Source organism: Scomber scombrus, chromosome 3, assembly GCF_963691925.1.
Source record: "Scomber scombrus chromosome 3, fScoSco1.1, whole genome shotgun sequence".
Classification (NCBI taxonomy): domain Eukaryota; kingdom Metazoa; phylum Chordata; class Actinopteri; order Scombriformes; family Scombridae; genus Scomber; species Scomber scombrus.
In genome coordinates this window covers 16,135,166-16,151,629 of record NC_084972.1, presented here as the reverse complement: position 1 = coordinate 16,151,629, position 16,464 = coordinate 16,135,166, and the positions used below count along the sequence as shown (strand labels likewise).

Sequence of the window (16,464 nt, the reverse complement as noted above, 5' to 3'; positions counted from 1 at the left end):
GCTGGATGCCTCTTGGCCATGATCCTTTGTTTGCATGTTTCCTCCCAAGACAGAGTGATCTGGAGTGATCTGGAGACTCTAAATTGACCATATATGTGAGTATGAATGTGTCTGTCTGGCTGACTGATGACCAGTTTAAGGTGTGTTTCATTTTGAGTCTGGTACACAGTGGCAGTGTGTGTGTGTGTGTGTGTGTGTGTGAGAATACAGTGTCGTATTAAATGTCTAACCAGGTTCAGAGGGAATGTTTTTGTTTTTTAATTTTGTATCTGTCCCAGTAACATCTCACCCTTCACCTCCCTGATGAGCTGAGAGGTTTTCTCCTCACAGTTTGCACATTCATTTCTAGTTAGCAGATGTTTCTCATGTGAAGACAAGCTTTTGTTTTCCATAGTGTACTTTTCATCCTATCAGTGTCAACCCGCAAAATAAACATTATACTGTAGCTCAGCCTTTATTTTCCTTTTCTTTTTTTCCCATTTCACATCTTAAGATTTTTTTTTTTGCTTTAATTTGCTTAATCTTCGTCATCCTTTGAAAATGACTTAATCTTGGACTTCGTTTGGCAAGTGTTTGACTGTAATGAGGTGAACTGATATGAAAAAAAGATCACATGAAGACTTCAAGACACAGGTGCAAACTATTGTTTGACTCTTTTAAAGACAACAACAAAAAAACAGACATCAAATGATATTCACATCACACAGTAAACATGAAGTATGAGTATGAAATATGAGTCCTGTGGTTGAAGATGTAACAGTCCAACGTTTAGTCGAGCACTGATGGAAACTGCTGAAGGAAACAGCAACAACAATGCAAACATTAGTGCTTGATTACATATTAAATATAACCTTTAAATACATTTAGTTTTATAATGAGTGTCTGGACAGCGATGTCTTAGAGGACACTTGATGATAATGTAGACTGAACCTGTGGCTGTTTTCACAATGCCATTTCCCTTATTTTTTCTGTTTCGCACTCCAAGTAATTCAAAGTAATTAATTGTTTCCACAGACATTTTAATATGTCAACATTATAAACTAAAAAAAATTCTCATAATGCATCAAACTGAAACAAATCTGCTGTGAACAGCAGGCTCACGCTAGTGGTTTTTGGGTGAAGCAAAGCAAGATAAATGTCAGTGCCAACACAATTAATACAGTATGACTGTTAAAAATAGTTTTCAGCTCAGCGATAGATCTGTCAACAGTTACAAATCCTGACGTGAGACAAGTTTTTGAACACCTACTACACAACAGCCTTTTTATGATAGTTTCACTGATGTAGTCATAAATTCTGATCCCTGTCCACGTTTGGTGACGAAAAAGAAAAAGCAGGCAGAAACATGACACAAAATAAGAACAAAAGGCTCTGTAAATCTGCTGTGAGCTTAAATAAGCAGGTGAATGTTAATATTTTGTCCTCCTTTTGGGTTTAGCACTCCACTGACAATCGCATTGTTTAAGTGCGACCTCCTTTCCCAGTTTTGCCATCACACGAAATAGTTCTAAATATTCCTCTGGAAATAAATAAATAACTAAAAAAATAAAAATAACTGCTGGTAAAATTTCCGGCACCTCTTTTCTAATAACAAATGACACTTAAAAACAAAGTAGTAATTTGACTTTTCAGAAACAATGGAGTGAAAGGCGCCATCTAAAGGCCATGGTATAAAAGAACATCATCATCACTTCAGGCAGTGTGTATCACAGTCTTTGACATACAGTTACTCTTTGAAAAAGGAGCCATCAGTATAAAAAGAGGATTTTCGAGCCTTGGTGCTTCATCCTTACACCTTGTTTCATTGACATTGTCTCACAAGGCGTCACTGAGAGTTTTCCTCTCATGCTCTGACTACTCATTTCATACCAAGATGTCAACTAAGCTCATCAATTCTGTCTCATCGTGCTTGTTTTTTCCTTCTCTTTTCTTCTTTTATAATGAGACAAATTAAACACGCATTTTGGTTAATCCGACTTTTCTTTTAGGCAGCAGTTAAAGATGCAATCACTTTTATTCTAATTCACCAGCGTGCTCACCTCGTCTTAAAATGCTTGCTGAAGAAACCAGAGTGGCAGGCAAAAGACAAGGACAAAATGAAACAAAACAAGGCTGCTCCCAGATCAAGTAACACCAGCTATGACTCCAGGTGGATGGGACCAAAAGTTTCTCCTCCTCACTCACAAATGACACAAAGAATTCTGGGTGACGGGGTAGCAAAATCATAACACATCATGTTAAAAACACCCCAAAGCCATCAGCTGAACCTTTGGCTCGGCCAGTCACAGAGCGCAGGTACCACAGGTGAAAAGTTTTCAATGTGTTCTTCATGTGGCATTGGTAAGGGCACCTATGCTCTGTGCCTACAGGATTGTCACTCTCTAGGAAGTGTCCCTTTGTCCTCGTTAACGGTGAGTCCTCGTCATGCTCTCAGACGTCACTATTGCTTTTCCGTCTTTTTGAATAGTGCAAATTGAAGGAGGACACACATACCTCTATTCATATTAGAATAAAATAACAATGAATCTAGTTGCTACCTGTTGGTTTTAAACTTTTCCCAAAGCTCTCAAGGATGTAAAGCCAGATAAGATTTGACAAACACATAACGTAATCCCTTCGTAACCTTGAATCAATCACAATGATGCTGTCATTTGCAATTAACTAGGTAAACAAGACGACATACTACAGCTTACTTTTCTATATTTCCATTCCTGAACTGTTTCCACTCCAGAAGGGAGCCTGAACTTTCATATCAGGCTTCTGGATATTGACTTTTTAGCTCACCATGGAGCTGTGCACTGACAGAATAAACATGCTAAATGTGCCCTAATGGCAAAATTACTTTTTACTACAGTGAAGCCTGAAAACCGCTGTCAAGGTGTTCAAGGGAAGGCAAACATAAGAGTTTGTCTAAAATCTTATCTGACGGGGCGCAGCGGAGGAGAACTTCTTTGGCAACTCAGGAAGAGCAGAGTAACCTTCAGGGTAACGAGGTGAGTGGGGGCTAATTACGAGTCAAACACTGAAATCTGTTCTTGAAGAACAGGAGGCCATTTTTCGTGTGTGTGGCATCAGAGGAGGCCGGCGGGTAACGAAATTTGGCGTAAATCTTGTCGCTCTCTGATTCGCTGACCCAGGGAAGTTTGATTTTTGTTGCGTGGTTGACAATGACATCATCACAAGAGCCCACATGGAGAGATCCCAGGCCGTCGATGAAGAACTCTGAAAAACAAACAAAAACAAAATATTTCAAACACATACTTGCAAAACCTGGTAAAAGTCTTTGTGAAATTTAGTTCAAACTCACAGATCTTTATTTTAAATTCTGGTGGAGATCTCAAAGTTTCCTAAGATATGAAATATGTCAAGCTGATTATTGGGGGAAATAAAATGAAATAATTATGCACATACCTAAATGAAGACAATGTGCAATGACTCGATTTTTATCAACTATAAAGCCGAGAGGGAAAATGTGAAAATTGGACATTAGGGGATTGGAGTGATACAATCTCCTAATTGAATTTAATTCATTTTGATGCACGCATTTAGTTAAATTATTTCAGTATAGTGACTCTGTGATGTAGGCATGTGCTGATAAGAAAATTTCATAACACAATTCTCCTCGCAAGAGCGATTTTATTTTTGGATACCATCTCAATTTTTGCTGCAATTCTTTAGCGTTTAAACACAATTTCAAATTCAAATTTAAATTCAAAATTACTTTATTAATCCCCGAGGGGAAATTCAATTAGTCGGTTAGCTCTTTTCTCTTAAATTATTAAAGAATTAGACAGCCTGATGGCTGTAGGAGCGAAAGATCTTTTAAATCTCTCCGTCCTGCAACGAAGAGAGAGGAGCCGTCCACTGCTGTTTTTTTGGTCCATAAAGGTGTTGTGTAGCGGATGATCCGGGTATTTCAAGATGGCCTCGAACATCTTCACAGTGCATCGCTCCACCACATCCTCCAGTGTGTCCAACCTGGCTCCAATCACAGAGCCAGCTCTTTTGACTAGTTTGTCCAACCGCCTTGCATGTCTGTGTCTGATGCTGCCTCCCCAGCAGACTGCAGCATAAAACAACACACTTGCGACCACAGACTGATAAAACATCTGCAGCATCTTACTACAGATGTCAAAAGATCTGAGCTTCCTTAAGAAAAAGAGGCGGCTCTGCCCCTTTTTGTAGAGAGCGTCTGTGTTTAGGGACCAGTCCAACTTATTATCCAGGTATACACCTAGATACTTATAACTTGGCACCACCTCGATGTCCACCCCACAGGTATTCCCTGGCTGAAGAGGGGGCTTGAACCTGCGGAAATCTATGATCGTTTCCTTAGTCTTTGAGGTGTTCAGTAGGAGATAGTTCTTGTGACTCCCGTCACTGAAGGCTTTTATCAGATCCCTATATTCAGATCCCTGTCCATTCCTGATACGCCACAATAGCAGTGTTGTGATATATTTAACTAAACAGTGCGACCTGGTGGTCAAACAGTGTTAAGTGTGCTGTTTTGCTGCCTTTAGAGCCCACATGTTTAGCCTTGCCAGGGTCAAGGTTGACATTTTAGCTTTTTTTGTGAAATATCTCAACAGATATTTGATTGATTGCCATAGAAACTGCTTCATGCTTCCCTCAGGATGAATTGTAAAAAATGTGGTGATCCTTAAACTTTCCCTCTAGCACCATCATCATGTCAACATTTTAACGTGTTTAATACTTTTTTTGGTTCATGACCAAATTCCGGTAAAACTAATGATATTCCCAACATCCTGAGCTGTTTGTGTTAAATGCTAATGAGCATTGCCATCATGCTAACACAACAAGATAAGATGGTGAACATGGTGAACATTATACCTGTATACCATGTTAGCATGTTAACGTTAGTTTCCTTCAGCTCACTCTACGATAAGGGCAAAAGTTTCTGCGTCTCTGTCTCATTCTATGCTTGTTGCCGGGCCCCGACTGCATACTACACACACATAAGTAGTGGTCATACTGGGATAAGAACAGATAAGCAATTATGCACACCAAATTGAACTGAGATGTTTATCCCATGAGTTGTGTCCACACCACTGTGACAAAAACGCAGGCTGCAAATTTTGCTATTTTCTCAGGCTTATGACTTGTTACTATGTGTGTGTGTGTGTGGGTGCGCGCGCATTTTTTTGTAAAGCACATTGAGTTCACTTGTAACTAAATGTGTTACGCATGCAGTTTGTGGCAATACACAGAGAATACAAAATAAGTGAATAAATCTCTTGTTATGTTCAACAAGCAGAAACTTTCCTTCATGGGCATCTTTCACATATTTTCTATATTTTCCTGTTGGTATATAAAGTAAACACAGTTCTAACAGCTAAATTGTACTAAGTTGGAGATTATTGTCTGTTGTGTTATAGTGTATAAAACGAGCACACAGTTTAGAATAGGGATATTTTCTTTACACACTAAATGTGTATTTACCAGCATGTTGCCATGTAGCATATATAAAGAGCTACCTTTAGTATTTATTGAGTATTGACAATATTGTAATAATGATAGTAAAAGCAGTTAAAACTATACAGGGAAGATTTGTATATTTTATTGGAAAAAAATCTGATCGATCTTACAAAGATAGAACTTTTATGGTTGCGTTTTTTTCGAATCTTTGATATATTTTTTATATTTTCTTTGTGTTTCTTTCTTGACACTTTCAATTATAATCTATTATCTATATTTGGCTCGTTTGATCAATATGATTTTAAATCACTGTTTGTTTTATTGCTGGTCATGTAGTGTGGAACCGAGGAAGACAAGCAATCACTTGGTGGAAGCTAACTAAAGGATAAAGAATATTGCGCAATACAGTAATATCAGATGTCCAATCTTCTCTGTGTTTTTAATATGAAAGTAATTCTGCTGAAGTGTTTGTACTGTACTCACCCAGGTGAGCGACTCTGGCGAGGCGTGGGTCAAAGCCGACCTGCTGGACTTTGTCGGTGCGAGCCAGGAAGAAATTAATGACCCCATCAGTCACAACACAGTTGGGGAAGCCTTGGATGACATGATGAAACCCTCTCCTCATGTGTAAGCAGTCACCATCCTCTTCCCCAGGCTCAATGGATATAGTCTGTCTGTAGGTGGCAGTATAGCCTGTGGCCTCCCGCACTGCACCACCCACCTGGACACACACACACACACACACACACACACACACACACACACACACACACACACACACACACACACACACACACACACACACACACACACACACACTCTGACGTCAGTGCCTGGCATCTCAGTGAAAAACAGCAGTTATTTCGCCTGTCACTCACCAGATCCAGAGTGGTCCTCTCCAAAACATCCACAAGCTTCTCCAGCTTGGTGTTGGCTGTGAAGATGAAGTCATCATCCACCCACAGCACGTACTTTGTGGTCACCTGGGAAACTGCCAGGTTTCGTCCAGCAAACCAGCCCTACAGTACGACACACAGCACTTAGCTTGAGATCCAGACAGCACCAACAGCAACAACAGGAACGTGTATTTTGTGAATCTTCTAACATATTTGCCATCCACACTTCCCTACCTTTCCAAAAGGCATGATGTAATGCTCGATGTAAGGCCCAGAGATGGTTTTGGGATTTTCACTGTCATCAGCTATTACTATGGTGACAGTGGGATAGTATCTTCTCACGCTGTCGATAAGATCTTGAAGCTTATCATAACGCAGGAAAGTCTTGGTAGCTATGGTAACGAGGGCGCTGACATTGTAGTCTGCAGAGAAGAAGGATCAGACAGGAGTTACGGAAAATTCACCTGCAAATACATCAGTTCAGTTTTTACATAATGGAATATTTGACTGTGGTTATGGATGCAGTTTACATGCAGTAGGTGTGTTTGTACCTCCTTTGGATCCTGTGTTGTACAGTTTCGGTGTTACACCATGACGGATCTTTATACTGAAGGCGGCTTGATGCCCCTCTGTCTCAAACTGCACTGAAATATACAACAAAAATGACTTCTAATTGACTGAATTAGCGTAATAGGATCAAACCTGTGTCGTACTACTGTTGTCATATTGAATCTCAATAGTTGTTTCTGTTGAGCTGTTATTTTTGCACACAGAGAAAAAAAATCCCATTGAAACTAACACGCTCCATAGCTGGTAAATGATTGGCAGTCAACCAGAAGAGTAAATCTGATCTTTGGTTTCAGGCTTTTTTCCTGCTTTTGTTCATTCTTTCATTGAACTATTATAGCAAAACAAACAGTCTGTATTTAGCAATAAGGCTGCTTCCTGATTGGCTGCCCACCTTTACACAAAAAGATGGAGTCTAAACTTCTGCAAATATATCCTCCCACCAACCTAGAAGGTTGATCAGTACTGCTTAAAAGATAATTCATCTGAATTATTCCTATGTGGTGACACACAGCAGGTGTGATGCCACTACAATGAAAAAATGAAGACCAGGACAATAAAATATGTGTTTGATATTAGACTAAACCACACAGCACCTTGAAAATGTAGTATGATGCCTCAATTACATTAATGACATACATGTTTTATCCAAAATTTTCTTCCATATATTTTTTAGAAGTAAACACGACATGTTTCGAGGTCTCACCTGTGTCCACTGTGCTGGGGTGGAACAGCGTGTTTGTGTAGGTGACAAACTGCAGCTGTCGGTTCAGGTTCAGCAGGACGCTGCTGGACAGCGACATGTGCATCTCACCGTCACCTTTGACTTTCACCCCGTCTACCTCTGCCGCCACATTCAGCGTTCCCAGCGTGGCAGTGATGTTTACCTGCAGCAAGATGTACAGAGAGTAGGTGAGATGGTGGAAGGACAACAGATATGTAAAATATGTTAAAGAACATACTGGAATACTCACTGAATAATGGTCTCTGGGAAGGTCTTGTAAGGCCAAGCCTGAAAATGTGATTATAATATTAAGGATGATTTGCATCAGCCATAAGACTTTATTTAGTCCACATCCTGAACGGAAATTGAATAAATGTGTGCTCTCTAAGGGGATAGCATACTGCAAATTGTTTTCAGTGCAGACTGTGTGTCAACATGTGTTTATCTGCAGTTTTTTTAATATAATCATATTATACAAGCATTCACCGCATCGCAGCCTATTTTTGATATTATTTGATAGGTGCTTGGTATTTGGGCCTCACATATATATGCATAAATGAAAGACAATGCTCAGTCACACAAACATGAATCAGCTATAGGCTGGTGTTAAAAATTGGTGATAACTTTAGAGTGCATCATTGTATATTATAAGAACAAATTGGGAGGCAATCGATGGCAGTGAGAAGGGAACAACACTATATTCATTTTATTTGCAAAGCACTGTGCAAACCTCTAACACAGGGGTGTCAAACATATGAGCCGCAGCCCAGAACCGGCCCCCCAAGGTTTCGAATCCGGCACACTGGATAACTTTGCACAGTGTGAAAATTGCAAGAAACTAATTCCAATTTTTCCAACTTGATATAATTGTTCTTTAAATCTGAATCAAATTACAAGTAGATTTTTTCCTCAGTGGGCTCGGACACATTTTATCAGTATCTCTTATCAGGATACCCCTAGATGGTTTATTATAGTAAAGTTATTAATAGGTGATTATACAATGGTTATACTGGTCTGGCCCTCTTAAGATGAAATTGGGCTCTATGTGGCCCATGAACTACACCGCGTTCCAAATTATTATGCAAATGATATTTTTCTCTGATTTTCCTAAATAGTCAATGCAAATGACAGTCAGTATAATTATCAAGTCATCAACCGTTAGTGTATAATTCGAATTTCATTGAACAAACCTCCCAATGATAACAGTATTTTTTTCAAAAATAAAAAACTCAAAATCCACTGTTCCAAATTATTATGCACAACACAGTTTCAAAACATTTTAATGGTTGTAAAGAACTGAAAATGGTCATTTGTTGAATTTGGAGCATTAGGAGGTCATATTTACTGAAATCACAATCTATTTCAATAAAAAAAACATCTTAACAGGCCAAGTCACATGTTAACATAGGACCCCTTCTGTGATATCACCTTCACAATTCTTGCATCCATTGAACTTGTGAGTTTCTGGACAGTTTTTGCTTGAATGTCTTTGCAGGATGTCAGAATAGCCTCCCAGAGCTGCTGTTTTGATGTGAACTGCCTCCCACCCTCATAGATCTTTTGCTTGAGGATGCTCCAAAGGTTCTCAATAGGGTTGAGGTCTGGGGAGGATGGGGGCCAGACCATGAGTTTCTCTCCTACTATGCCCATAGCAGCCAATGACACAGAGGTATTCTTTGCAGCATGAGATGGTGCATTGTCATGCATGAAGATGATTTTGCTACGGAAGGCACGGTTCTTATTTTTGTACCATGGAAGAAAGTGGTCAGTCAGAAACTCTATATACTTTTCCAAGGTCATTTTCACACCTTCAGGGACCCTAAAGTGGCCTACCAGCTCTCTCCCCATGATTCCGGCCCAAAACATGACTCCCCCATCTCCTTGTTGACGTCGCAGCCTTGTTGGGACATGGTGGCCATTCACCAATCCACTACTCCATCCATCTGGACCATCCAGGGTTGCACGGCACTCATCAGTAAACAAGACTGTTTGAAAATTAGTCTTCATGTATTTCTGGGCCCACTGCAACCATTTCTGCTTGTGAGCATTGGTTAAGGGTAGCCGAATAGTAGGTTTATGCACAACTGCAGGCCTCTGGAGGATCCTACACCTTGAGGTTCGCGGGACTCCAGAGGCACCAGCAGCTTCAAATACCTGTTTGCTGCTTTGTAATGGCATTTTAGCAGCTGCTCTTTTGATCCGATGACTTTGTCTGGCAGAAATCTTCCTCATTATGCTTTTACCTGCACAAACCCGTCTGTGCTCTGAATCAGCCACAAATCTCTTCACAGTACGATGATCACGCTTAAGTTTTCGTGAAATATCTAATGTTTTCATACCTTGTCCAATGCATTGCACTATTTGATGCTTTTCGGCAGCAGAGAGATCCTTTTTCTTTCCTATATTGCTTGAAACCTGTAGTCTGCTTAATAATGTGGAACGTCCTTCTTAAGTAGTTTTCCTTTAATTGGGCTCACGTGGCAAACTAATTATTACAGGTGTCTGATATTGATTTCAGTGATCCAAAGAGCCCTGAGACACAATACCATCCATGAGTTTAATTGAAAAACGAAAAATTAAATGTTTATGACACTTAAATCCAATTTGCATAATAATTTGGAACGCGGTGTAAAATGAGTCCGACACCCCTGCTCTAACATATATATCTCATGTCTTCACTTCACACTACACTAAATCCTAGGATTATCAGGTTCTTAAAGAATGTCAGGTTAGTATTGAGGTTGGAAAAATGGCTTTTAGATATTTTTTCAATTTGCAAATACTTTCTAAAATAAAAGAGCTGATCCCTTACATTAATTTCAAACAGCAGATTTAGTGAAGTGTGAATGTGTGTGTTTTGATGTCTTGGGTTGAATGTCTCTGTTTTTGTATATTTACTGTAAATCTTGTTTGTTACTTTGGATTTGTACACTGTAAATTTTGTTTTTATTTTCTGTATGTTCTGTATTCAGGGCAGCTGTGGAAAAGACAGCAAACTCTCAATGAACCCGCCCTACAGAAATAAAAGTTAATAATAAATTATAATTTTTAAAAAGTAGCTTTGTTGAACTGTGATCAAGGAATACCACAACATCTGGTTTTAACAGTTGCACAAAAGTCTAATTTAACAAATGAGTCCTGTGTAAATGTGTGTCCTGCTTTATCTGCAGTCATACCTGGGATGATGATTGTTTTCAGGGGTCGTACCTCCACCCCCTGTGTCGGATACTGTAAGGGATTGTTTGCCTCTGCAATAATGAGAACATCTGCCGGTGACTGTGACCTGAGGGGGTGGGGATGGGAGGGTGGGGTGGTGGGGGGGAAATCAACAGCAGCTATTAATAAAAGACTGTATCATTCTTGACTGAAAAAAACTTAAAGGTATTGATGAGCCATTATAGTGAACTGCTTAAAAGTATTGCTGTTGTATTTTGGATCAGTTAGCGGTGGAATAATGAATCCTGAGTGGTTCAGACTAAAAGGCAAACAGGTGCTGTTTATGAGGGTTAGTGTTAATTTCTCCAGGCCAGAGAGAGTGAGTAAATAAGAGAGAGAGAGAGAGAGAGAGAGAGAGAGAGAGAGAGAGAGAGAGAGAGAGAGAGAGAGAGAGAGAGAGAGAGAGAGAGAGAGAGAGAGAGAGAGAGAGAGAGAGAGAGAGAGAGAGAGAGAGAGACAGAGCACCTTTAATTATGACATCTCTATTTTACAGTTTAGTTTACCTCTTCTGGAAACTCTTGTACTCCTTGGCACGTCTCCTCTTCATCTCTTCCAGCTCAGAGGCCTCAAAGGCAGTGTGCAGTGGGTAAGCTGACACCCGTGGGAATAAGAGTTGGGCGAAGGGCAGGTTCACTCCTCCACCCTCACCCTCACATAAGCATCCGTTACGTGCCAACAAGCTGGGGAGCGAATCATCAGAGACACGTATGTGTGTTAGGTAATCAGATTTACGCTGATGTCTGCTGTGCTGAAGCGTTGATAGATGAAAGAAATTAAGTTTTTTTTTTTTTTTTTAAATGCTTCTTACCTCGCCACATTGTCCCTCACATGAAAGGGGATGTTGCTTAATTGGTGGTCTGGTTCTGGGAGCCTCTCCTCCAGATGCCTCTCTACTATAGGCCCTGGTCGCTGCCATACATCCACTGTGGTGTAGCCCCGGGTGGGCCATGAATGGAGGAGGGCCAGTACCAGCACCACTGACACCAGGATGGCGAGCAACAACGTCTTCCTCAGGGAGCGCATCCTAAAACCTGACAAAGGCCGATGAGAATTTTCAGAATAATCATCACATGCTGATATGTGCATTGAAAGAGTTAGTGGTCAATTCATCCATTCATCTCCAGAATAACAGACAGTGGACAAAATCCACAGTCCACAGTTAAAGCAAAAATGCAAATTTCAGTCAGACCTGTTATGTGATTCAGCAGCCTGAGAAAGACAGATTGTGGGAATCTCCCAAATGTATATTTTAAGTACAAGAGTCTCTGAGGTACTGCACCATCTTTCACCCACAGCTTGGCGAGGACACACTGTGCGGAAAATACAAAAAGGGTACTTTGTGCTAAAACGTCTTTGGAAATATGATTTGACAAACTCAGACTTTGAAACCTCATATTAGCTTTACCTAAATGTTTGTCTTCAGTCTCTTAAAAACATCAAGGAGCGACCAGTAAACTATTCAAAACACACACAAGCATGTGAAGTATTGTTTCAAGATGGACTTGTGTAAAACTCATCCTCCAATCATCTTCCTGGCTCCAGATGCCCTGTGGTTACATTTACAGTGGAGCCACAGAAAGAAACAACCCATTCATTTGAATCAGGTGTTGAGAAGCAGGGAAACATATAAAACATGCAGGGTAGGGGTGCCCCAGGACCAGGACTGAAAAACACTGCTCTCAATGGTATCCATGTTGCTGTACAGGGCATCAGAAAAATGCTCTGGCATCAAAATCGTCACATCAACAACAAACAAGTAGCAACATGGACTCTGAAACACATGAAACATGTCACAAAACACCAGACACAGTAACATTCATTCAGCCATGGATCAAACACTGACCTGCTGGATTAGTAGAATGAAGTTCAGATAGCTCAGTATCATCATCAGCTCTAAAGTCAGCATTTCAATAGTTAATCACACACAGAAAACTCACATCTGGGAGTTGTTTTCTCCCTCCTTACCTCTCTTCTCCTTTTGTTAACGTCTATCATATATCCCCTCCTCACTTTGTCTCTGCTATGTCTACCAACAGCAGATGTCTTGCTTTCCAGTAACATGCCAGTTACACAATGAGCCTTTTTGTCCTATCGCCCAGCTGAACAAAACCTCTGTTTCCGCTCAGAGTGTTTATGAGATATTACTGGTATGCTGAACTCCCTCTCTGTGGCTGAAGCCATTTCTCCAGCTAGCAGAACCAGTGGTTCTCAAAGTAGGGTACAGGGGACCCCTAGGGGGCCTTAAGGGTGTTCCAGAGGAATCTTAGTCTACAGACAGAGTGACAGCAGATCTAACAGCTTTGTTTCATGCTAACTGAGAAACAGCAATCCTAATAATTTACAAAATGAACAATATTCATCTTTCACAATCACAATACTATGCTGAGGTCTTATGACTTATGTTGTGGTTATAACTATCCACTTAACAAAGCAAAAGAGAAACATAACTCTGTAGATCAAAACTGTATTTTTCACTCTGCGTCACTAGGTGGCATTATTACACTGAAGAATATGAAATAGATTAATTAAAATTTATTTTTAGGACATGGCAAACGGAGGCCATGACAACTAGTGTGGTCTGATATCCGTATGTATGTGTGTGTGCATGTGTGTTTTGATGTAGGCATAGAAAAGCTGGATGTCCTGCTGCAGCTATTGTACAATAATCTATACTGACTGAGCACAGAATGTCCGTCCAGTGATTTCTCTCTGAACAACCTGCTTTCATCTCATGTTTGCAAATCTGTCAAATACAGTATGTGTCAGTTTCAGCCAATTCATTTGACAACCATTTTGAATTTGATCAGAAAGCCCCCCCGCCCCACCTTTCAATGCTGTTTGTGGAACTGAAATCTCACATATGTACTTTGCAAAACTTAATTTTGTTTCCAGCCCTGCGTGCATGTTTAAAGAGTATTTCTTAAGATAAATATACCCAACTGCCTCTATCCAGTCAGTGAAAGGAGATCCTCTGTAGGCACCTGCATCTCCGGAAACCATGTAGACAGTCACAGAAATGAGTGAGCACCTTCTCCATCTACAGACAAGAAGAAATAAGGGGGGTTTGAGGGGGGGAATCACACAGCACACATACTATTTAACTGCACAAAAAATTACATCATCACATAAAAAACATTTGTGCTATCTGTGCTATATGTTGCTTCATCAGCTGCTTGCATGCTCTCACAGGACCCAGGGGAAATCATGTAGGCTTTGGGTGAGGGGGGGGGGTGACCAATTTACCCTTATTATGGTAAGCTGGAGGAAAATCAATACTATCTTTAATGGGAACTGGTCTGACAAAGTGCTCCCACTAAAAGCTTCTTCTTCCTCCTTCTACTCTTAGCAATAGGCTGCAGTGAGTGTACATTATTTCATTATATCAAACTCACTGGTGGATTCACAGAAAGACCACAGTCACTTCTCTTACAGGTGTAGCAGACTCAAAATAGAGTGACATTTGTATATTTTGTTCTAAAGGCAGCACTTGGCACGTGGTCTCTGAACATAAAATAAGATAAGAAAACAGCATTTTCAGGATGCATTTTAAGTACTCTATTTCCTACAAGAAACCATCAGCTCTCACAACTGCATAGTGGATCCAATAAAGGAGGACTCTACTGTGTTTACTTAACAGCGTTACTGCATATTAGCTGATCCACTAAATGCAGATCTTTACTTTGGTTGATCAAGCTAGGTGTGATAGAGATTTTAATTATGCAGCCCATACATCAATGGAGAGAGTAGACAGGAGTCCAGGATGTCTTGTATTGAAAAGGTTTATTTTCTTGGTCAAGGAGAAGTGAATGTTATGTTCTGATGCTCTCTCCTCCGGGGAAGGACTTTAAACCACACAGATAATGCCACAGGTTGAGCCATGCCCAAATATGGGCAGATCCAACACATCTAGAATATACAGAATTTAGTCTACTGGTCTATAGACAAAACATTGCTTAGACCTCACTCAGGACCTTTGTCCTACATCTAACACTATATCAAACCTCTGACTCCAGTTACCTTTACCCCATTCAGGGAAATCAGTCAAAGACATATCTGACCTCGGCTGCTATAGCAACACTATCAGAATGCCTCCTGTTTTCCCCAAAAGAGGCAGACTCACTGCTTACCACTATCTCAAGGGGAGACAGTGTCTAAACCCAATATTTGGTGTGGGCTTGCTATGACCGCAAGGCCTAGTTTGACCCAGTGCATATTAGTTATGGAAAATTCCCTAACAAGGTGCATATCTTTTTCTCTTCTTTTCCTTCGACGCTCTGCTGGCGCCAACTCAGCACAACCCTCATTCACACCGACACTACAGCTTACATCTCTCTTACCCTCTTTTTATTTTTTGTATGGTCTAAAGGGTAACTGTGTAATCTGAATTAATGCATGCAACTATGTCCTGTTTGACAATTTAGTTCAATTCCACAAGTCTCAAAGACCAATTTACAATTTGAGATTCTCAGGACTTGGGGCCAGGTCACACATTTATTAGATAAAAAAAGATCCCTACCTTTTTGCAGCCACCGTATGAATTTGCCCAATCTCTGCAGTCTTCTCTTCTCGGGCCTGCTTGACAACGCCAATATATGTAGTAGAATTCCACAGGTATATCTATACCATGTCGCGTTCCTGCCAAAGACAACAATTCACAGCTTTGTGATTTCTGGGAAAGGAGTTGTTCAGTTGCATGCCAACACACATTACATTGTTTGCTGTTCACGTGCTTTCTCACTTCTGCAGTGGTAGGCTATAGTAACTGACCTGAGTAGTAGTTTTTAAAAAAGTAGTGCCAATTTTCAGTTCCCAAATACATAACAAATACATCTATAGCAAAAACAGGCATAATCACACAATTCCTCTGTTGTGCATTAAATGTGTAGTTTTGAACAACATTTTACTTTAATCAACACAATTGTAAGAAGATATGATCATATTTCAGACATGTGTCCAGTGAAAGATATATATAGTAAACAAACCAAAGCAGTGTATGAGGAACATGAGGAAATATAGCAGGTATAATTCAAATAATTACCATGAAACACATACAATCACACGTTTAAACAGCGTGATATTAATGAAGCTTGCTAATTAAACCCTACACACAGTCATTGTAATGGCATCACTCGGTCCTGTCTCTGCATATTTTGCATTTTGAATGATAATGAGCTGTTTTGATGTAACCATCGTCAGACATAATTACAAAGAGGTGAGAAACCATCTGTTAGTCACGAGGAAATGTCTGTATCAGAATACGTTTCTGTATCAGAGATTGCTGTAACAGACATACATGCAGCTCTCTGTCCCTCCCAAAGTGCACGTTACACATTTGTTGCCTCAGTTGAATCCATTTATTTCCTCTAATATTAAATCACCGCAGTTTGTATCGTACACCAGCTTCTTCTTAATGCCCGGCATCCTTCAACATATGAAAATGTCAAAGTAATGCAATCATCAGCTCTGCAATCCGAATCAGCGATCATAAAAATCCTGCCTGCAGATATAGCACGCTGTTCAGACGGGCCTATTAGCCTACCTTGTAGGTGAACAATCATGCACACAAAGCTTGATGTGTCTTTACATACCTTACACGCTGGAACACATTTTCCCCTATAGATAGCC

General features: G+C 40.2%; 1 protein-coding gene across 1 annotated transcript; it reads right to left on the bottom strand.

Moving 5' to 3' along the window:
- Nucleotides 1-624: 624 nt before the first annotated feature.
- Nucleotides 625-12,232, bottom strand: b4galnt1b (beta-1,4-N-acetyl-galactosaminyl transferase 1b). Its single transcript, XM_062416304.1, has 10 exons — nucleotides 11,648-12,232; nucleotides 11,343-11,519; nucleotides 10,800-10,906; nucleotides 7,874-7,911; nucleotides 7,606-7,786; nucleotides 6,884-6,976; nucleotides 6,567-6,754; nucleotides 6,315-6,455; nucleotides 5,920-6,157; nucleotides 625-3,222 (listed from the first exon to the last, which is right to left on the bottom strand). The coding sequence occupies exons 1-10, from the start codon at nucleotides 11,923-11,925 to the stop codon at nucleotides 3,005-3,007; spliced, it is 1,659 nt and encodes a 552-aa protein (XP_062272288.1). The 5' UTR covers nucleotides 11,926-12,232; the 3' UTR covers nucleotides 625-3,004.
- Between the last annotated feature and the right edge of the window lie 4,232 nt (nucleotides 12,233-16,464).